A 23,770-nucleotide genomic window follows, 5' to 3' on the forward strand; every position below is an offset into this window, starting at 1 on the left:
GACTAAGAGTGGACAATACATGAAAGAAATGACTGTGCCTATTTCCTTACTGGAAAATTCAATCATGATCGTAGACTATTAAAGACATTTTCACTTACTTGTAGACAGTACTACTTTTAGTCAAAGAACAAATAATTAGCTTTGATTAAAACAGGTAAATGCGCCAGCAAACTGTGGTTTCATCAGCCTCTCTACACTCTCTGAATTCCATGTCAAACACTGTAACAATGAACCATTGATTCTCCTGCTTGATTCCCCCTAGTTGCTTATGAAATACTAATTTAAACCCCAATTCTGAGTATATCACATGTTCTATTGCCTCTACTTCTAAGCTGGTAAGCACTGTAGGACAAAGTTTCAGAGCCTGTTGGTTCCACTATAAGTTCTCTGGGAGGCTTCTTCTCCACTCCAGGTGGTCCCAATGAGGGTAAGTCGAGGACCCAGGATGGACCACACCAACCCAAAGAGGAGAGTGACTGGTTCAAGGACAGGCACGTGGGACTGGTCTGGCCAACTAAAGTCTTCCGGGGATTTTGCTGCTCAAAGCAAAAAGGAAGATTTTACATGTTCATCTCGGATCTCAAGATGCAAAAAGACTTATGTGGGGCTGTTGAAGGTTATTTTACCCACTATATGGACACAGGCTATTTACCACAGGAAAGAACAAAATAAAAAACACAAACATAGAGACAACTGAAGCTGAGAAAAAGAAAGCATGAGAAAACTCTCACAACTGTGAAACCCCAAGATCCAGGACCATCTGAAGCCAACTCCATCTCTAGGCTTCCTAGATCCGCCTGAAACAATAAACTATGATACCTCAGCTGGGGTTCCGTCTCTTACACTCTGTGGACTCCTGTCAGGTAACAGACATATGTCAAACATCATCTTCTCTCTAAAAACTAGGAAGTACCTACTAGCCGTCCCCAAACGCCTGCTTTAAGATGAACTTCTTTACCCCAAAAGCACTCTCACAAACCTCAGTAGAGAGGACTCTCAAAAAAAAAAAAAAAATTAAATGCAAGGTCTTTTGTCATGATCTGGCTGTGGGCACCTTTCTCCAGCATGTCAATGTTGATCCTTCATTTCTGGTGAAAAACCTCCCCTCCCACGGCTCCCAGAGCACGGTTCTGCCCTAGTTATCCTGCCCCTCTGGCTCTTGGTCTTCTTCCCACACCCTGATTCAAGTGTTGCCCAATGAGTTGTCTTTGGCCCCCTTCCCTTTCCTTCTGCCCTCTCTCCTTTGGCAAGCTGTTCTACCTAATGTTTCCAGTAATCCCCTCAAAATAAAAGACTCTAAAATCTATACTCATGAAACTCCATCCTAGAATCTCCACCCATCCATCTCAAGTCTTGACTCCACATCTGTATTTCCAGATGTCCCTATGCCTCTCTCACCTAAAATCAAGCTGTATACTCAGAATTGCAATGTACTATCTTCTCTTCTGGACCAATTTCTCTTACTGCATGGTCTTTAGTTTTGTCAAAACATCACCAAACTCTTGGTAATCTATAAGTGAAGTGCTGGACTGGACTTCCCTGGTGGTCCAGTGGTTAAGACTCCATGCTCCCAATGCAGGGGGCCTGGGTTCGATCCCTGGTCGGGGAACTAGATCCCACAAGCCTCAACTAAGAGTTTGACTACTGCAACTAAAGATCCCACATGCTGCAACTACAAAAATAAATAAATACAATAAGAATGAAGTGTTACTGACGACACCCCCTGCCACCCCAGGTGAGAAGTCCTCTTGAGTCTATTCACATAACACCTTAGGCCAAGTTCCCTCTTCCGTCTTACTATCTTTCAACTACCTGCGTTCAGAGTCTCACAATTCTCACCTGAACTACTGCCAGTATCATCTTCATCTGTTTCCCTGCACTCACTACACAAGCACATCCTACTCTGTACTATGAGATTACACTGATATGATGGAAGGTCACATCTGACCAAGTCATTTCCTAGCTCAAAATTCCATAGCCACATAACACCTGAACCTCCTCCACGGGTCTGCCAAGAAATGTCTTCAGCCTGGCCTTCGACTCCTTTCAAGGTTTCCTTCCCAGAATTTCCTTTCAGAAATCCTTTCTAAAATCAAACCAATAGAAATTCCTTCTAAAATCAAACCAAACACAGCACTCCTACATCCTGTCCCAGTCTATTTCCATATCTTTGCTCATCCTCCTTTTTCCACATCTCCTCATGATTAACTCCTGCCACCCCTGGGGGCTCTCCCTAGAAATGCCAACTCTTTGATGAGGCCTTCCTTAATCTTTTTTGCTATAAGTTATTTCCCTTCCTTTCTCCTTTGAACTCCCACAACTCTACTACACCATTCATCTCTCTTGAAGGCAAGAACCCCAGTTGACTCCAAAACGCAGACAGCGCTTTACCTAACACAAGTTTGATGAATCAATGAATTGTCTAATAAAGTCTTTCCTTGTCCTTTTCACATCTACACTGTCAGATGTGGGACTGAGGTCAGACCCGTTACTAACAAGCTATGTGACCTTGGGAAATCAACCTCAGGAAAAACTCAGCTTCCTCATCACCAAAATGGGAATACATATAGCCCACGGAGTTTTATGAGTTCAAACAGAACAAACCTTGCTCTAGGAGGACCTGTCGAGAACACAGAAGGTCCAGTTAGTACCGGGTCCCTCCCATCTCTCTTCTCACCCTTAAACCAAATCTGAGAGCTCCCCACATTACACACGGGGAATGGTGTGAGTCAGAGAGCATCCATATGCCTCTGTGAGATGACTACGTAGTTTCCAGCAGCAAATGTAGGGATCTTTGCTACCAACTCATCCTACCAAGGCACTATAAAGTGGAACAAGAGAATTCCAAGAAAATATTTTTAACTGTCAAATATCACAGTTAAATTTATCAAAAATCACAGGGGGAAATTATTGCAGTTGAAAAAGCTTATCTGAGAAGCCTTCATCAAGGGAGTAAACATTAAGTGAGTCAAATGTTAGTTTAGAAGCAAAGGAAACTCCTTGTAAATACTGGAAGAGAACAGAGTCTGCTACTTTCTAGAGCTCTAGACAACCCAGTAAGACCATTTGAGACTACTTCTGCATCTCATGATGATAGGACACAGTGGACATGGCATTGAACTAAGGAGGTCTAATTCTGGCTCAGATGCAGACTAACTGTAGTACTTGGCACATGTCACTCATCTACTGTTGAGCCTTAATAGTCTCATCTATAAAATGGTATGGATAGAACAGAAAATCTCATTATAGGAAGATCTCTTTGTTAATAAGTTTTCTGTTCAATAACCTTACTAAGGGATATGTTAGGTAGCCAACCATCTTTGACAGTTATCTTGGGACATACTTAGCATTGTAGATGAGAGTAAATAGGTATACTCTTAAGCTTCCTTCCAATCCTATGTCTCTTGAGACAGTATCACAGCTTGGAAATTAAGACGAAATACTTGAATCAGATCGACGTGAATTCAGATCCTGGCTCTGCTATTTACTATATGACCTAGTGAGTTTTTCACCTCTCTAAAGCCTCCTTGTCCACATCTATAAATTAGCATGATGATATATAAGAATCTTGTGAGCATTAAACCAGATTATATGCTCTAAGTTTTTTAGTACATAATAAACTCTCAATAAATGTTGGCTGCCATTATTATTACTATTGAACCCTAAAATAACCTCCATTTGCCAGGCTTGACCAATTTTAATTATATGCAGTAACTCAAATAAAGACCATAATACATAGTCTTAGAAAATCAAAATGGATTAGCAAGACATAGCAACCAGGTGCAACTTGTGGTTCTAAATGTATCCTGAACCAGAATTCTACATTTTTCCTTTTTGCTAAAGAATACTACTGGATTAGCTATCAAATCTGAATAAGAATTACAAACCAAATAATACATAGGAATCTAGTTTTCTGTTTGACAACTGCACTGCAGTTATTTAAACAAATATCCTTGTGGTTTGGGGATAAACAATGCACTATTTAGAAGTAAAGGAGAATTCAATGATTGCAACTTACTTTCAAATGGTTCTGAAAAAAATGTACACACATTTTATATTGTCTGCATGTACGTGTGTGTGTGTGTGTGTGTGTGTGTACACAACTATTGGCTAAAGGATTTATAACTTTTAATCTTAACCCACTCTTTATTTTCCTGTTCAAATTACTTACTAGTTCTCTTCTGTAAAGTAATATCTCTACTAGGAATTAATTGTCCTACAGACCCACCTGCCCCCAAAAAACAAGTACTCAGAGACCTAATTTTCACTTTAGCATTGTAAAGAGTTCCAAAGTCAAAGTACATTTTGAAACAGAACTAGCCCAGTCTTATAGTATGTGTTAAACAATAACTGTACAAGTGCCAAAGCTGGCAACAGTTTCCACTGCTGTTGCAGCATCTAAGCTCAAAGTAACATTCATGGATTTCTCAGTGGGAGCCTATGGAAAAGCAGTTGGAAATTCCTTCTGCTGTTTCTAATTAAATCAATTTCACAACTCCACATTTCAGCCATTCCCTAAATGGCTACCAATGCCCTGACGGGTCTTAAGGACAGCCAAAATACTAGACAGTAACGTGTAGTAGGGGGCTTCCCTGGTGGCTGTGTAGTAAAGAATCCATCTGCTAATGCAGGAGACCCAAGAGACCCAGGTTCGAAAGATCCCCTGCAGTAGGAAATGGCAACCGGCTTCAGTATTCTTGCCTGAAAAACTACATGGACAGGTGAGCCTGGTGGGCTACAGTCCATGAGGTCACCAAGAGTCAGATATGATGGAGTGACTGAGCACACAGCATCACATCAGACACCAACTTTGTGGATGCTGAATTAATATTTTCCAAAAATCTTGCCTTTCCTTTCATATCACTAACAGAAATCTACATGGGCCTATTCTAACTCCCATCTCCAAGCTAAACAACCTCTCCCCCAAATACTTCAAAAAGACAGCAATATTTAATAGGATTACTGAAATTTACATTACTCATGTCAATGTAGCACTTCATGGTCACAAAGCACTTTTACATAAATAATTCCCACTTTCTTTTATAATACTACTGTGAAGAGTCCCATTTCAAAGAGTAGGAAATTGAGATATGAAAATCAATAGACTGTCTCAAGATTACACATTTTATATATTGAATTTAGGGTCAGATCCTATGTTTTTGGATTCCCAGAAGAAGTGGGGGCGGGGGAAATCAGTGAGTGGCATCTAGTCATTCGGGGAAAAAAAAATCCCAGTCGCTTCCCTATCACTTACCCTCAAACCCAATTCAGCTCCTTCAGGATAAAGTCTAAACTCCTTAGCTTAAAAAGTCCCTTGGGGATCTGGCCTCATCTCCTCACGTTTCTCTACCTTTCAATACTTCACATTTCTCTATTTCAGCTGCAATAACTATTATCTTGTGTCCTAACACTTCTGAAATGTCTACCTTGGCACCTTTGCACATGCTGTAAGGTTCTTTCTGGAGCACCCTTACGACCTATCCTCACCTAGCTAATTCTCATGTGTCCTTCAAGACTCAGCTGAAGCTATCCTGGAAAGCCTCTCCCTAATCCTCCAGTCTCAATAAACAGGTTGCTTCAGGCTTCCGCTGACCTCGCACACACTTGGACCATCTTCACCAGGCCACGCCAAGTGTTCGTGCCACCTCTTCCTCCGGACCCTTCTTGTCCAAACGAACTTTTTGCAGCGATGGAAACTGTCGACATCTGCACAGACCATCATAAGATTCACTAGCCACAGGTGGTTACTGAGCACTTGAAAGATGGCTGGCTCTGCTAAAAAACTGAGCATTTATTTTAGTTTTAATTATTGTTAAGTCTAGATTTAAATAACCATCTGTGGCTAGTGGCTATGGTACTGGATAGCACAGCTCTAGACAAACTGTCAACCCCAAGGACAAAAGCCACACTTAACTTGTCTTGGTGTCCCTGACATCCACCTTAGGACCCAGCACACAGCAGGATTTCGTGTTTGTTGAAAGAACAAGTGAATGCGTAAACATCTATAAACACTTCTTAAGTTGGGAACTGATTCCACCCAATACTCCCAGCATTCTGGATTATCATATAAAATTCAGCCAAACCGGTCACATCATGTAAAGCACACCTCATTAACTATTGTGGAAAAAAAGAAAAACCCTCAGTAAATCACTCATTTCTGTTCCGGGTACTTCAGCTTCACAATCAGTCTTAAATGACTTCCAGATGACTTTTGGACAAAGGGTGATGCTGTTTCTGAAATATTACAATACTCCTGGCAGCATCATTTTGGGATGTCAAACTCAGCTATGGTGTTTTGTAAAGAAAAAACACGGGCTTTTTACCCTGATTCTATTAACATGGAAAAGAAATTCCCTCAAATGCCTGTAAGTATTCCCAGCATATGAAAGACTATTCTGAAGGACTCTTTAAAATTAATCATCAGCGCTCCTGACCAAATTCATTTCTGAAATCCCATACAGTATTTGGAGGAGCTGTACAGACTTCATAGGATGGGCTTCCTCGCTGCCACAAGCAGAATGTGAAGCGAACAAAACCTTGCTAACAAAGGGCTGGCAGTTAAATCCAGTTTGGTTCCAATTAAAACTCTCAGTTGACAGAATTTGTGAGCTTGATATATGCTTGGTCATTTGAGATTTTTACGAAATCCAAGATGCGAACGTCACAAAGCAGAGATCAGCTAGGGTGGACTCCACATCCAGGCGCTCACCACCAATCCCCCCAAGGGGACTGGCTGCCAGTCACAGGCATTGACAATGTGGTGCGCACACATGGTTTCCCAGAACAAGGAGGGCGTCTCCATTTCTCACCCAGCGCGTCTCATATCTCTGGGGGTGATCCAACAGCTGAATCCGTGCTCATGAATGGCCTTTCACTGTGTGATTACTTCTGTAAAGGGAGACTAATCCTAAAGGCTGAAACTACATGTGAAATGAAAAGAAATAGGTGGGGCATCCTTGAGCTTGATTTGGAGGGTGGGAATTGGGGGGGCTTCAAATACACAGCTCACTGCTTTTTCATTCACTGTAAATGGCTAATTAAAAACGAAGAGCTATTTCTTACAAAAGAATTAATTTCACTCAAGGAAAAAAAACAAACAAACAGGCAAAACTAAAGTAAAACATACATTGAAACCTTGTAACCCATGACAACAATTGGTATACAAGCTGTTGCTCCCTGCCTCCCCCCACCTTAAGCACTTTTAAAATGGTGAAATAAATACCAGCCAGCATTTACATAACACTCACTCTGCTTCATGCACTGTCCTAAGTAGTTAACATCTATTTTAATTCGTTCTGTCTTATCTGCACCTTATAGACAAAGAAACTGAACAGAGGGAGGTTAAATAACTTGACCCAGTTCACAAGCTTGGAAGTGGCAAAGAATCTCTGTCCAACTTTTGCTGTGGGAACATTATGTTCAATTAAGTAGTGTGGGAAGAAAAACTTCTCCTTAACTTCACTAAATCCTTAACTGCTGTTTCAACAGTGTCAGAAACTGGGAGCACAACCTGCTTGTCTTATTTTCGATTCCTAGTCCCCACGTGTAGGGAGGGGCCAATCTAAGATAGGAGAGACAGTCCTGACTTGGATCTAAAACTCAACAGCCTGCTGTAGGGCACAATCTGTAATATGAATTTAGACTCCTTCAGGGCTACCGCTCTTTGATGTTCTTACCATCAAACTGTCACCTTCTTGCCTCTACATATTACATAATCCATTAGCTTAGCTGTTTTTAAAGCCCTCCATTTAACTCAAGTCAACTATGACTTTATTTTTCTGAATTCTTAAAAACTATTGATCGTTGCCAATTCCTATAAAATCTAAAAGTGCTTATTTTGATGATGAACTTTAAATAAGTGTGGAGAAAAACAAAATGGAGGTTACAGGTGGAAAGAACTTCTCCCCCACGTAAGCTGTTAAATTGGAAATACGAGATGACACTGCCAAGTTCAGAAGCAGGCTTAACGTTAAAGGTGTTCTCAGAGACCTGAAGGAGGCTCCATGTCTTCGCCCCACTCCCAGAGACCACCTGCCCATGTCAAGGAGACAAGTTTTCTGCTGGCTCACGCTGAGGTCATCTGCTGCATCAAGACCCTGAAATGCTGTGGGTTATTCTTTACGGTTCTATTGCCCACACAGCAACTCCTGCGGCAATCATGGTAATTACATAGCAGCCTTGTTATCTTGGGATAGCGCTGTAATTAACCTGTGTCACTGCTTCATTCGTGGTCATAACAATTGCAGCTAAAAAGTCCCATGGAAGTAGCATTTTTCATCCTGACTTTCAAAAATAACTTCAGTGATCACACTTTTTAAAAACTCAAGTCTTTTTCCCCCAAAACACATGGTTTCCACTATACTAAGGCCACTGAACCCAGTTCTCTGAGTGTCCCCTGAGAAACAGCAGACAATCTCTGTTGTGAGAATTTCCAAAGAGAAAAGGAGAAATACTCAAATAAAAAACAGTTCTCAAAAGGATACTTACAACTCCTCTAGAAAAGGGAAGTTCTTAAATGCATCTTCTGGTAATTGAGTAATGTTATTCATGCTGATATCCCTGGAAAACATAAAGTTAAGAAGATGTTAACTATGTGATATTAGACTTAAAGCACTTATTTCAACAGGAAAATAATTAGGTGATAAAATTTTGCAAAGAAGCAAGAAAAATGAGCATAGAAGACAGACACAGGAATAGTCATAATTTAGTTTCAGAATGCAGTATTTAAGAAAATAGGAAAGTTCAATGTTTTATTAAAAAGTATACCCCATCATTTATGCTATATCCAGATCCTGGGTTTTTGCCCTTTAAGTATTCTTGGAAAAAAATGTCTCCAACTACCTACAATGAGTGAGCTGGTGTGGCCTTTCAGGGCTCGGGTATTCAAAGTACTCTGTACCTGACAAAAATAAACAAATGAATACCCAGAACTTGATAAAAGAGATCTACGGGTACGGGTGGCTTCTTAAGCCACTGTCAGGGATAATAAAACAGGTCCTAACTGTACCCCAGTCATATTTTCTGCAAAACCTATAAAAGTCCTCCAGGTAATAGTTGTAAGTAGATTTCATTTTTAGCCTATGAATAGATGCAGGCTGCAAACAAGTGCGTACATGACAAGTATGTGGTCCACTTCCAGTTTTTCCTTAAAGAGACAGCAGCAAGGAGGGTACCCACTCGACAATATAAGTCAACAATTAACTAGTTCAAGCAGCTGGAAAAAACCCTTTACTAACTATTTTCTTCTTCTCTGACAGCTGCCTTCTCCTTCCACACGCTGCTTAACCTGGACAGTGCGATAGGCAGGTGAAGGCGGCCTCACCAGGGGCAGCCCCGTAGGCTCTGGGCTGCCCGCCCCACCCAGGTGCCCCTGCCTCTTGTTGTTGTGGCTACTGCTCTGTCGCTAAGTCATGTCTAACTCTTTTGCAACCCCATGTACTGTAGATTGCCAGTCTCCTCTGTCCCTGGGGTTCTCCAGACGGAAATACTGGAGTGGGTTGCCATTTCCTCCTCCAGGGGATCTTCCTGACCCAGGGATCGACACTGCATCTCCTGTATGGGCAGGTGGATTCTTCACCACTGAGCCACCCAGGAAGCCTGCCCCTGCCTTTTTATCTGCTGCTAATTTCTGAGGTTCAGCCCACAGGTCTCTCCTTCCTATAAAGCACCATAAAAATTCACACATGTGACTTTCCCATGACTGGATCAGACAAAATGGGTCTAAGAAGGTGGAAGAGAAATCAAGCACACAGAAACCAGCTGACAATAATACCACTTTCTTTTCCTTACTCTGATCAGGTAAAATTTTCCTTCAAAGGACACTGAGTATCAATGTAAGTCAGTCCCTCCTCCCCACCTTTCCTCTCACCAACAGGTAAAAGTGGAATTTGCTTTCCTTCTTACTAGCCTTTCTCAAGGCGTGTTTGGGAAACATCTTGGCTTGGGAATAAAAATAACAATGCAGGAGCGAAAACAGCAGTAGCAGCTGACATGTCGCGAATACCGATCAAAGGATAAGACTGCACGTTGATCTCATTCTATGAAGGGGGAAACTGAGGCTTCCTGGGGCAAAATAACCTCCCTGAGGCCACCAGCAAGTGGTGTAACAGGACACATGAGTTCGAGTCCAAGATCTTAACTCCAAACTTCAAGTCTTCTAAAACATCATTTGGATCCTGCTACTTCACTCCAGTGGTAATCAGGACATAAAGCAAATCCTGAGCCCAACCAAGGTTAAAAAGGGGTGGGGGGGGGACACTACCCCCAAGACCTTGGCAAGATAATCAGGGAATCTCAGGAAGAGCGCTTCTGCTTGAAAATAATAATAATAATAAAACTATAAATAGCTTTAGCTATTGAAGAAACAAAATTCTGAAAATTCTCTGGAGATGAATCCTCTGACTAAAGGGATTCACATGCATTCCAAAGTTGTCTATCATTAAAAACAACCCAAATCCTACTAAAGATAATTTATAAGAAAACAAAATTAATACACTTTTCTAGGAATTATTATTTTTAAATACAGGCCCTGATACTAATTTAGTTAACTATTATCATCCCTGGGGAAGGGGAGGGGGAACCTTTCATTTCTCATAAACACTGGAGCAACATACTAGAGAAACAGCACCCCAATAGGGATCAGAAGGAATACTGTTTAATCCTGGTTTGCTTATCTGTAAAATGGTGGGGGCGGGGAGCTACACTGGTGCACCCCAGGATACACTGGGGTGCATCCTGTCCTGACATATACTTCTGTGATTCACTTTTTTTTGGTAGTTTTCATGGAGGGGCTCACCCTCCCTGATGAAAATACAGGAGGTTCACCTGATAGAAAAGGCAGCTTTCTGAAAATTGACCATTAGGGCAACATTTAAAGACTCCTGGTTTGTCATTAGAAAACAACTGAACCACTTCCACTGGAAACACATTTCGGTTCAGTCGCTCAGTCGTGTCCGACTCTGCAACCCCATGGACCGCAGCACACCAGGTCTCCCTGTCCATCACCAACTCCCGGAGTTTACTCAAACTCATGTCCATTGAGTCAGTGATGCCATCCAACCATCTCATCCTCTGTCACATTTACCTTTAACCAATTTACCTTTAACCAAAACACATTTACCTTTAACCAAAGATAAAACCATTCTTAAGAATACAACAAAACTTTTATTAATCACATGGAAAAGCAAAATAATAAGCAGCAATTCTGCAAAATATCACAATTTTGGTGTTCTTTAGTCATTCCAATAAAAGGGAAAAGGAGGACAACCGTAATTTCTTTCTTTCCGGAAGGAGGCACTCCATACCATTTCCTCTAAATTTGCATGTGCATGTGCTCAGGTGTGTCTGACTCTGTGACACGTGGACGGCAGTCCACCAGGATCCTCTGTCTGTGGGTTTTCCTAGGCAAGAATACCGGAGCAGGTTGCCATTTCCTCCTCCAGAGGATCTTCCTGAACAAGGAATCAAACCCATGTCTCCTGCATTGGCAGGGGGACTCTCTTACCACTGAGCCACCTAGGAAGCCCTTCCTCTAAGTTTGGGACACCTGAATTCAGGTGAGCATCACAGCAACAGAAAAACTGACTAATTGCCTCAGCAGAAAAAGACACATAATTATAAAAGAATTTACACCACACTCTTCCCTGAATTCCAATTTTGTAAATGCATACACCTATATAACTCTCTCATTTTTCCCCCCCTCAGAGTAACAAGACATAACAGGTAGTTTTGCTGTGAGCTATAAATGCAATTAGTGGGACTCCATATTTACAAACTAATATGTGTTAAACACATTTGGTGAGGTTTTTTTTTTTTTTCTCCCAAAGCTTCTCAGAAGCAACACTTGTTTCCAAACTGATCTGAATTTCATATACTATCTTTTTAGGTGTTTTCCTTCATATTTTCTGAGCCTCACTTACAAAGCATTTGCAAGTAAGGAGGAGAAAAAGAAAAGAAAGGGAGGGGGGACCTGCAAGATGTAATCTCCAGAGAAGCTCTGGAAACATGTGGTTACAGAGTATAAGGTGGGTGGGTACTCATTTAAAATAATGAGGGCTAATGGTGATAAACAACCTACAGACAGCCCCAAGAGTAGATTCCAGACTTGACATCACCAACACCAGCAAAAGAGCTCAAGGCTTCGGATGCTGGGGGTGATGACTTAACTGTAACAATTTACAAATGGAAGCCCTAAGCCAATAATTACAAATGTATTGGGCTCATGGGCCTATAAATTACTAAAGTACATAAGTAAAAGAAAATGGTACAGAAAACTTTTAGCTAGAAGATAACACCCCTAGGTCAGTGCTTTGACATTCATGATGAGCAATACAATCTTGCCAGGAACATCTGTGGTTAAACCCGGAGATTTGCAATCCTGGGTTCCTATGAAGAAAATAAGTATAAGGTAGAAAACAAAATAATCTTATGAGGTCAGAGACCACCAACTCAAAAGCCTCCAAAGAGTGATTTCAAGAGAACAGATGGCCGTACTTGGAGCCAACTCGGCACAGATGGAAGGACGCAAGCCTTGAAAATTAAGGCTTTCCTATGGATTCACCAGCATTAGCTGTGTGATCTTGGGCAAGCTGGTCATCTTTTCTGAGCCCTGACTTCTTCATTTAGATAAAGGAGGCGGTAGTAACTAAAGCCTATAGCATCCTGTGAAGACCAGAAAATGTCAAGTCACATTGCTGTTGTTTAGCCAATAAGTCGTGTCCGACCCCATGGACTGTATGTAGCCCACGAGGCTCCTCTGTCAATGGGACTTCCCAGGCAAGAAAACTGCAGTGGGTAGCCATATCCTACACCAGGGTATCTTCCTAACCCAGGGATCGAACCTGCATCTCCTGCATTGGCAGGCGGATTCTTTACCACTGAGCCACCAGGGAAGCCCCGCATCAAGTCACATATAAAAAGCTAAATAAGTAACAGGTGTTATGTCATCATTGTCCATGTTTTATACTGCTCCTGGAAGCTATGTGAATCCACTGGACGGAGAGCCAGCAGCCGAGCACCTCACTGCCTTTGTGTCCTTCTTTTCCAGAAAAGAAACCACTTTTACACAATGGAAATACTAAATGGTGCAGAAGATCGAGAACCTGGAGTTGTTCCTAACTACAAAACTGGATTCTAAACTCCAGAATTCCAGGAGTCAAAGATGTTGAGATAGAAGAGCTCTTTGAGATCAAAGAACTCTGTTTTAAAAAAAGTAAATTGTTGAGGCTTGGCTGTTGACAGAGAAGGAAGGGAGACAGGGAGAGGAGGAGGTAGGAAATTACCTTCTCATAGGAAAATTGTTAGAAGTACAGGAGAGATAAGAGCCATTTTTAAATGGCTTTGCGCCAGGTGGACTTTGCACCATAAGCGATGAGGCAGGGGACAGAACCCAGAACTTTTACATAATGGGGGGAAATGCCTGAATGCATGTTTTCTATACATACTGGTTCCATAACAGATTTCTTTATAATTTAGGCCTCTCAAGGTATACCAACTGGGACAGGGCACACGCATATCACAGCCAGTGTAATACTCCCCAATTTTTACAACAGGGATCAAAACTGCAAAAGCACATCACCCCACTAGGAAAATACAGGTAAAACCTCCAACACCAGCAGCCACGGACTTCAAAATTAACACTGAAAGGGTACAATTGTTTAATTGAAACTGCTAAATCTCCCCAGTGGTTAAACTATCTTTTTTCCGCTCATAAAATTCACTAATGCTAAAGCATCTACTGAGTAGAGAGGAACATCATGTTTCAACAAGGTGCCTTTTAAAATCCCTGTAAAATGCTCCCGAAGCGAGCCCAACCTGTTTGCTGATGGCCCAGAGTGTACCACCGCGGACTTCGCCACCACAAGCTTGCTGGTCTGGGCCTTTTGCCATGGGGTTATTTAATTTTAAATATACTGTGATTGACCCAATGTTATCTAACTTTGAATAAACCCTCCTATTTGTGTTAGATAAAATTGCACTTTTGCTGCCACAGTGTTAGTAATAACGCAAATATTACCCGGCCATATGAGAAGTCGATAAATCATGTTTAATAAATTACAAACAGCTTCTACAAAACACATCATTCTCTAATATGTTCTCCAGAAAATGGTGGTGATGTCCTGAAACTCAGCAGACATATGCTGATAATGATAAAGAACTAATACTAATCCAATGACTTTTCAAGAGTTTTATCATCCACCAAAAAGTTTCAGGCCCACAGATGTCGACTGTTTCAACAAAACCAAAAAATGAAAACAAAACTTAAATGTCCCTGGTGGGACACACTGGAGGGGAAGGTCACTCTCACAGAGAAGTAATGTAGACACACACACACCACCAAGGTTCTAGACAAGGCATATGAAGAGTTTAATTTCCTTTTTTTCCCCTCAGTGTTTGTTTATCTATTCGGCTGTACCAGGTCTTAGTTGTAGCATATGGGATCTAGTTCCCTGACCAGGGATTGAACCCAAGTCCCACGCATTGGGAGCTCAGTCATAGCCTTTGGACCACCAGGGAAATCCCAAGTTTAATTTCTTTTCTGATGGGATTCTGAACCTTTGGGCAAGTGATCTCTTTCACTCACCACTTTTATAACAACAAAGTAACCTATATTCGCTGTTTTTAAAGCAGTGAAATACAGAGAAAACCATCAGCAATATCAATACCCAGGAATAGCCACTGTCCTATTTTATGGGAGACATTACAGGTTCTTTTTCTATGGATGGCATATATTTTCACCAATATGAAATGCTATCATTCTAAACATGTGTATCTCTTGACACTTATGATTCTTCACTTGCAAAATGGAAAAAACATTCTCTGAAAATATCTTTTAAGGAAAGCCTATTTAATATATATCTCGATGCTTATTTTTGGCAGGCCATACATCTTGAGAGGGATCCCCTTTGCACCTGGAAATCACTGTGCCAAAAAGAAAAGAGATAAGTCTCTTTTCCAGAGACAAGGAGATACCCTGTCACCTATTTAACAAACATGTACAAAGCACCCATATAAGGGCAAGGCACTGTGCTAGGATGGTGAAGTTTTTATATCAAAAGATAGGTTCACAGTTCTCTTACTTTCTTTTAATTAGAATTCATCAGTCTGCTCTATTCTTACCTGGCTATTACTGCTGAAGACATTGTTGCAACGTGCAATTAAATTTAGCCTTTCTAAAATGCATTCTTGCATTTTGGAAACAATAAGAACAGCTACATATGTGTAAAGATACTGCTCTCTAATTACACTGCAGAAATGGGGGCAAAATGGGATGGGAGCCATTTTAGTCAGAGTTTGCTCTGAGATATTTTTTGACCTTATGTGTTTTCTCACTGCTAGATGGCATGGTGGACACCCTTCTGATGCCGCGTAAAATGTTTCCACTCCCATTTTAGGCAGCAGGACAAATTGGCTCCATATTATCTGGCATCTTCCCTGGTGTTTCAAGCACAAAGGCTCAGTGCTTCCCAGAAGAAAGAATCCAGAATGTGATTTCTTGAGCCTTGCAATCCTTAAGAGGTGAATTGCTAAAATAACCATGTGAAACTGTCAGTTGCTCAGATGTGTCCGACTCTTTGTGATCCCCGTGGACTGTAGCCCACAGCGGCTTTGTCCGTGAAATTCTCCAGGCAAGAATACTGGAGTGGGCTGCCATTCTCTTCTCCAGGGGATCTTCCCAACCCAGGGATTGAACCCAGGTTCTCCATTACAGGCAGATTCTTTACTGACTGAGCCAGGAAGGCAGCCCACAACCATAACTGACACAAAAGAGATGTTAATTATCGCCAAGAAGAGTTACCATCTTGTAAAGTCATTGTCTATATAAGGTACTTGAATATCCTAGTACACAGTCTTCAAATCTTAAAAAAATATAAATAAAAATACAGTAAAAAGTTTTGGCTATAGGAGATGTAGAGAAAAATGCTGAGTTCATCTTATAATCATCTACTTTCATGGATGAAAACCCCTTTTAGCATTTTTAAAGACTTTCAAAACTCTATTGCCACTGTTAAGAAAATCAAAAAATACAAAACAAACTGGAAGACAACATTTGCAAAACACATCTGGGATAAAGGATTGTATTTATAGCCTGGAAAGAACTCTCAAAAGTCAACAAAAAATCTGATTTTTCAGTGGGCAAAAGGTTTGAATAGGCACTTCACCTATTACACAATGACAAAAGATTGCACAAATGACAAAAACCATATAAAAAGATGTTCAACGTTGGTCATTAGCGAAATGCAAATTAAATCACAATAAGATAGCACTCAGCTATTAGAATGGATAAAATGCAAAATGATGTACTGGGAAGCCTGGCACGCTGCAGTCCATGGGGTTGCAAAGAGTAGGACACGACTGAGCAACTGAACTGAACTGAACTGAAAATGCAAAAAAAAATAAACTGACAGTAACAAGTGCTGGCAAGGATATAGACAAACTGGAACTCTCACACACTGTTAGTGGCACAACCGCTCTGGAAAACAGTACGGCAGTTTCTTATAAAATTAAACATACACTTATGACCATGAACAAGGTATAAATGGATGGGAGAGGAGAAAGGCTGACAACGAAGGGAAATGCAAGAACTTTTTTGTCCCAATGGAAATGGTCTATATCTTGATTTGCATGGTGTGGTTACATGGTTGTATACATTTATCACAACTCTCAGAACTGTACACTAAAAAGTAAAAGTACATACTTTACTGTATGTAAATTAAACCTCAAGGCCTGTGTTGGCCTTCACAAAGAAGTATATGTATATGATATTATCTCTTCACATTTCTCCCACAGGAAAAATAATTCATCCTGAGACTAGAGGTCCTCTTTTCCAACCCTGCCCCCAAATCAAACAACATGATGCACAGCACTGGTTTGGCTTGACAGTCAGGAAACCTACGGGATTTTTGTTTTTTATTTGCCTTCTTGGTGTGGTTTTGGTTGTTTTTCCAGCCTCTGCTATCTAGCTGGAGGGCACTGGACCAAGTCTCTTCATTCTTTCTTTATTGAGCACCTGTTAGGATTGTGACTGACTGTGTGCTGGGCCCCAGATAGATAAAGACAGGTAAGATTACCCTAAGAGTGCTCTGCAATAACAAAGCAACAAATAAATACCATGATCTGCGTGGTACAGCAAGGGAAGATGGTCAGCCTCACTGGGGCCAGAGAGAGGCTTCCAGACGCAGGGCAGTGGTACTGAGGTAGAAAGGGCAGATATTCCTTTATAGAGAGCTGCTATTTCAATCTGTTCAGTTCAGTTCAGTTCAGTTGCTCAGTCATGTCAGACTCTTTGTGACCCCATGTACTGCAGCACGCCAGGCCTCTCTGTCCATCACCAACTCCCGGAGTCCACCCAAACCCATGTCCATCGAGTCAGTGATACCATCCAACCATCTCATCCTCTGTCGTCCCCTTCTTCTCCTGCCTTCAATCTTTCCCAGCATCAGGGTCTTTTCAAATGAGTCAGCTCTTCACATCAGGTGGCCAAAGTATTGGAGTTTCAGCTTCAACATCAGTCCTTCCAATGAACACCCAGGACTGGTCTCCTTTAGGATGGGCTAGTTGGATCTCCTTGCACTCCAAGGGGCTTAAGAGTCTTCTCCAACACCACAGTTCAAAAGCATCAATTCTTCGGCTTTCAGCTTTCTTTACTGTCCAACTCTCACATCCATACATGACCACTGGAAAAACCATAGCCTTGACTAGATGGACCTTTGTTGGCAAAGTAATGTCTCTGCTTTTTAATATGCTGTCTAGGTTGGTCATAACTTTCCTTCCAAGGAGTAAGCATCTTTTCATTTCATGGCTGCAATCACCATCTGCAGTGATTTTGGAACCCAGAAAAATAAAGTCAGCCACTGTTTCCCCATCTATTTCCCATGAAGTGATGGGACCAGATGCCATGATCTTAATTTTCTGAATGTTGAGCTTTAAGCCAGCTTTTTCACTCTCCTCTTTCACTTTCATCAAGAGGCTCTTTAGTTCTTCTTCACTTTCTGCCATAAGGGTGGTGTCATCTGCATATCTGAGGTTATTGATATTTCTCCCGGCAATCTTGATTCCAGCTTGTGCTTCCTCCAGACCAGCGTTTCTCATGATGTACTCTGCATATAAGTTAAATAAGCACAGTGACAATATACAGCCTTGATGTACTCCTTTTCCTATTTGAAACCAGTCTGTTGTTCTATGTCCAGTTCTAACTGTTGCTTCCTGACCTGCATACAGGTTTCTCAAGAGGCAGGTCAGGTGGTCTGGTATTCCCATCTCTTTCAGAATCTTCCACAGTTTATTGTGATCCACACAGTCAAAGGCTTTGGCATAGTCAATAAGCAGAAATAGGTATTTTTCTGGAACTCTCTTGCTTTTTTTTGATGATCCAGCAGATGTAGGCAATTTGATCTCTGGTTCCTCTGCCTTTTCTAAAACTAGCTTGAATATCTGGAAGTTCACGGTTCATGTATTGTTGAAGCCTGGCTTGGAGAATTTTGAGCATTACTTTACTAGCGTCTGAGATGAGTGCAATTGTGCAGTAGTTTGAGCATTCTTTGGCATTGCCTTTCTTAGGGATTGGAATGGAAACTGACCTTTTCTAGTCATGTGGCCACTGCTGAGTTTTCCAAATTTGCTGGCATATTGAGTGCAGCACTTTCACACATCATTTTTTAGGATTTGAAATAGTTCAACTGGAATTCCATCACCTCCACTAGCTTTGTTCGTAGACAGTGGGAATATATTACATGAGATAAAACTAGAGGGGTCAACAAGATAAAACTATACAGGAACTGAAGTACTAAAGCAGAATGGATATAACTGGCAAGAGAAGCTACCAAGACAAGCAGAAAATATATCCCCAAAGGCCTTTGTGAATGACTTCAAGAAATCACAACTTTATTCCAAAAGCATGGGAAGCTACTAGAGGAAAAATGTCACATTTTGTCACATTAGCATGTCACATTTGCTGTAGAAAGATCATTCTAGCAACCATCTACTGCCATGGGATGGAAGGAAGGGAAGTTAGGAAGAAATTCCAGCTCCTCTGGAACTCAGCTTCCTCTTCTGTAAAATATCCTGTACTTGCTAACTTCGAAGGTCCTTTTAAAATCTATCATTATGACTTCTACTTCGACATTCCTGCTCCTGCACATTCCATGCATAATTAGTAGAAAATAAGAAACCCTGTGATTCACGTTTTTCCTATATGTGCAGGCTACATTTGCTTATGTTAGCAAGTGTGTGTAGCAAGTGTGTGTATCAGAACAGACTTAAACATACCCCCTTCAGAATTACAAGGGTTCAGCAATTAAGAAAGACGCATGACTTCATTTCCAAAGGTAATATTTTATGCCGTAATTGTTTATGGTCTCAGTGAAGCAATACAGTCTAGGAGACACTGAAGGGTGTGTTCTTCAAGGAGATGCTAACCCAACAAGGTAGAAGACAGACAGAGCAAAACAGTAGTGTGTAAATATCATACTGCAACAAAAGTCATGTTTCACTTACATTACACATTCTCAAAAGAGTAACTTTAAAAAATAAAGCCAGTTAGGCTAATTCAATATCTTTTCTAATATTGAAAGAAGTTCTGACTGTTGGGTTTTTTGCTTTTTGTCATTTTAAACACAGCCTGTTTTCAAGTGTGAGATGTGCCCTAAAGAGGAAAACATAAAATGTTCTAAATCTAGAGCAACGTTTACTAAATGGCAAAGAACAATTGAATACCAAAGACAAAAAGAACATTATTTTCTTTTGTATAGTTTGAATGAGGACCCCTAGCATCTGGCATCACATGGAATAGACAAGGGTTAAACTGTAATATTCCTTGTTTTCTTGCTCCTTAACGGGCGTTCTCAGGCATTCTCTGGGTGTCAACAGCTGTTCTGGTAACCCTAACGATGACAAAACAGTGCTCATTACCAGCCAAGACACACAAACAAAATGCTATTTCAATAGTCCATTTAACATCAACAAGAAGCATTGTAAGGATTGTCGTCTGGGCTGATTGGAAACACTCAATTACTTCATCCTAGCAGACAAAATGCACTATTCATAAAGAAATCAACCCCACAGCATTTATTATGGTAAATATTCTAATTAACTAAACGGTTGCTGTTTTATTATGGCTACACTTATTAACACCACTGATAGGAAAACATTACTTCATGGTCCTTGCCTTTAAACATGCACACCCACCCACGAAAACTGTTTAGACGCGTATTTTTTAAAACTTCAGCTCACAACCAATTAATGGATGGTGAAATCACTTTAATGGGTCATAGCCAACTTTTTTTTTTCAACTAAAATATGAAGGAATAGAGAATAAAATAGAAAAACATCAGAATGCATCAAATGTAATAAAGATAAGTGCTGTCTCAGGAAATTTTGTTTCAGCAGATGTGGGCTTCGGTCTTCCTGATTCATAAACATAGTTTAGTTTCAAGTTCACATATACTGTCCGTGTGATATAGTGAGAGCCATCAGTTCAAGAACTTGGCTATTCAAGCCAAATCTTTTTATTCCTCCTGCCAAATGGATTCAAAACTACAGCTGCTTTCCCAGCACCACCAGGTAGAATGGATATAAGTAACCTTTAAAGTCGTACCTTTAAGTAGCCCCAGCACCCTCATACTTTAGTGACTGGTTTTCTAAAACAGACAGTAGCAGTTTGAGAGAATGTCACAATGGGCTACCCTGAACTTTCTTCATTTAAAAAAAGGGGGAGGGGGGGCGGGAGAGGCTGTTAGTATAGATAAGTGGCAAAGATTTTTTAAAAATAATAATTCTATTACCAAAATCAGAAAAAAAAAATGTACTTTTAGCCCCACCCCCTGATATCTGGGGAGGTGAGAGGGGCTGCTGATTTGAGTTCAACCATGTGTGGCCAATGGTTTAATCAATCACACCTATGTGATGGAGCCACCAAAAAACCCCTAAATGAGGAGGTTTGGAAAGCTTCTGGGCTTTTAACATATCCACGTGCTGAGAGGGTCACGACCCCCCCCAACTCCATGGGGACAGAAGCTTCTGTGCTCCAGGCCTTTCGGAACTTCATCCCGTGTACTTCTTCATCTGGCTTTTCATTTTAAATCCTTTATAATAAACAAGGGATAATAAAAATAAACAAATAAATTTTTAAAAATTAAAAATACATACAGGCACACATTTAAAACACTATATTACACTATTACTTTGCAACTGTTTGAACATTACTGTCAATAAATCAGCTGAGTTTGCTAAATTTCTGTTTGGTCACACTGGGCTCTCGGGCTTCCCTGGCGGCTCAGCAGTAGAGAATCCGCTTGCCAGTGCAGAAGACGGGTTCAATCTCTGGGTCAGGAAGATTCCCTGGAGAAGGGAATGGCTACACTCTCCAGTATTCTTGCCTGGAGAATTCCATGGACAGAGAAGCCAGGTGGGCTACAGTCTATGGGGTCGCAAAGAGTCAGACATGACTTAGCGACTAAACAACATCAACAAACCACACCCTGGGCTCTATCCAGATTTCTAGAAGTAGATAACAGCATGATAAATTTTCACTTACTGTGCTTAAGATGTTAATAAATAATCTGACAAAACCATGCTTTACTAATGTAGTGATTTAAAGGTTTAAAACAACAGTAACAAAAAACTACACTCCAGTAAATCCCTTCCAAGGCCCCAAATCCAAGAGGCGCTTCCCAATAAGCACTGTCTGCACATCCCATCATCAGCCTGGGCAATAGGAACTCCCATTTCCAAGACACTGAGGCACTGACCTCATTATGTTGAGGCAAGAGGAAAATTTCAAACCATGAGGCAGCTTACACCCCAAGGCCAGCTGCCAACAGTCAAGGCCTGAACCCAAGGGCAGACGCTGGGGTTTCACCATCCCTACAATGATGGTTCTGTGGGGCAATCGCTTCCCTTCAAGCCAGGAGGCACGCAATACCACCCCCAAACACACACTACACACTCTCTCTCTTCTCCTCTCTGATGGCCATTTTTTTAAAAGGCTTGTAAAATGTATTCTATCCTTAGAGGAATGACTCAAAATTGTAACTGGGATGACTCAATCATTTCTGTTGGACTATTAGACAACAGACATTGATGATGACAGTTTATAAAAAGTCATTCAAGATATTCCCTTGGGAATGACTTACAAGTCATTAAAAGTCAACACAGAAGAAGCCAGGCAATCAAACCTGAGATGATCCTGGATCTTTGGGAGCAAATACTCTCAACTCGGAGGTTTTGTAATACTACAGCTCCGTTTTTACAAGTCTTCACGTTCTAAAAAGTCTGGGACACAAAACACTTCACTGTCCTTTTGAATTTTGCAATCATTATGGGTAATATGGTCCTTTGTTTTTCTAACTTGAACAGAAAACAATGGGCTACCCTGAAATCTATTTAACAAAACAAGAGAGACACACACACTAGGAACCCCAAAGCACAGTATTCTGTAATGACCTATATGGGAAAAGAATCTAAAGAAGCGTAGATACATGTATATGTATAACTGATTCACTTTGTTGTACACCTGAAACTCAAACAATATTGTAAACCAACTATACTCAAATAAAAATTAGAAAACAAAAAAACAAAGGCATGATGGATAATTTAAAAAAAGTAATTGCTTTAGAATGTCCATCTAATAAAATCTCTCAATTCTACACTGACTAGATGTTTTATTGAAGCAGTTTTGTTACTACATTGGAAAGTTGAGAAGAAATAATGTCTTAGAAAATAAATTCCTATAAGGAAGAGGATATTTGATGCCCTTGACCTCCAGGGAAATCAGGCACACACTTCTGATTCATTTGTGCATCAGTGCAGGCGTGCACACACACATGCACACACACAAACACACTCTCTCTGCATAAAGAGCTTAACCATAATTAAGGAATGTTTAAGATTAGGAGGTCAATTCAGATATCAATAAGGTGGTTGACAACACATTCTAGTCTGCCTTTGATAATCCCAGTTTACATCTATCGTTTCAGCATAATTATTAATAGTGCTCCTTTTCACTTTCAAAGGTAAGGTCATCTGGATGATAAATTGAATCATCATCCATTAATAGCCATAGGTATGAGTGAACAGTGTTGAATGAGTTGCAATGGGAAGAAGTGGAAATCATGGTTTGGATTGCCTTGGGGAGGGCTTAAATAAAAGGCTAATTCCTCATTTGTATAATGTTATGAGAAAAATAACAACATGGAAAACATCTCATTGAACATCTGTAGCATTTGTAAATTATCACTTTGATCAATTTCCTGCTCTTCCACCTAGACCTTATGCTCCACGAGGGCAGGGCATGTGTTTTGCTCATGACAGTATCCCAAGTCTTGAGCTCAATGTGTGGTCAAGGTTTAATGAACGACACGGCAGACACTACATTAAATGCTTTATCAGTTGTGTAACAAGCCCTTACTTAGCATTTCCCAAAAAAGAGAAATGTTTAAGAAGGCTTAATTTCCCAACTATCTAAAGATAGTCAAAGACCTGGCTGGCTGCAGGAGAAAAGAAAGGAGGAGGCACATAAAATATCTTCATCCTGACAACTGACATTTGATCTGCTCCTGGGACAGACATCAAGAGCACATTGCTTATGGACAGCAAAGAGCATTAATGACAGATTTCCTCCCAAAGTCTACTGCTATAACCAAGTAATAACCTTACAAGCAAACACATTTGGGGAAAAGAGAGCAAGGCATTCATTTCAATACAAGTCCCTGGGTTTAAAAATAGCTTGGGAGGAATGATTAAAATTGGATTTCAGTAACTAATTTTTCTTCCT

At 40.7% G+C, this 23,770-nt stretch overlaps 1 protein-coding gene across 1 annotated transcript in view; it reads right to left on the bottom strand.

Moving 5' to 3' along the window:
* The window catches only part of LGR4 (leucine rich repeat containing G protein-coupled receptor 4), a 101,250-nt gene that overhangs the window by 37,402 nt on the left and 40,078 nt on the right, over positions 1 to 23,770 (bottom strand). Inside the window, exon 2 of the mRNA XM_070472968.1 lies at positions 8,488 to 8,559. Coding sequence (XP_070329069.1) covers positions 8,488 to 8,559 — 72 coding nt within the window. The remainder of the gene's footprint in view (positions 1 to 8,487; positions 8,560 to 23,770) is intronic.

Source organism: Odocoileus virginianus, chromosome 10 (genome assembly GCF_023699985.2).
Source record: "Odocoileus virginianus isolate 20LAN1187 ecotype Illinois chromosome 10, Ovbor_1.2, whole genome shotgun sequence".
NCBI lineage: Eukaryota > Metazoa > Chordata > Mammalia > Artiodactyla > Cervidae > Odocoileus > Odocoileus virginianus.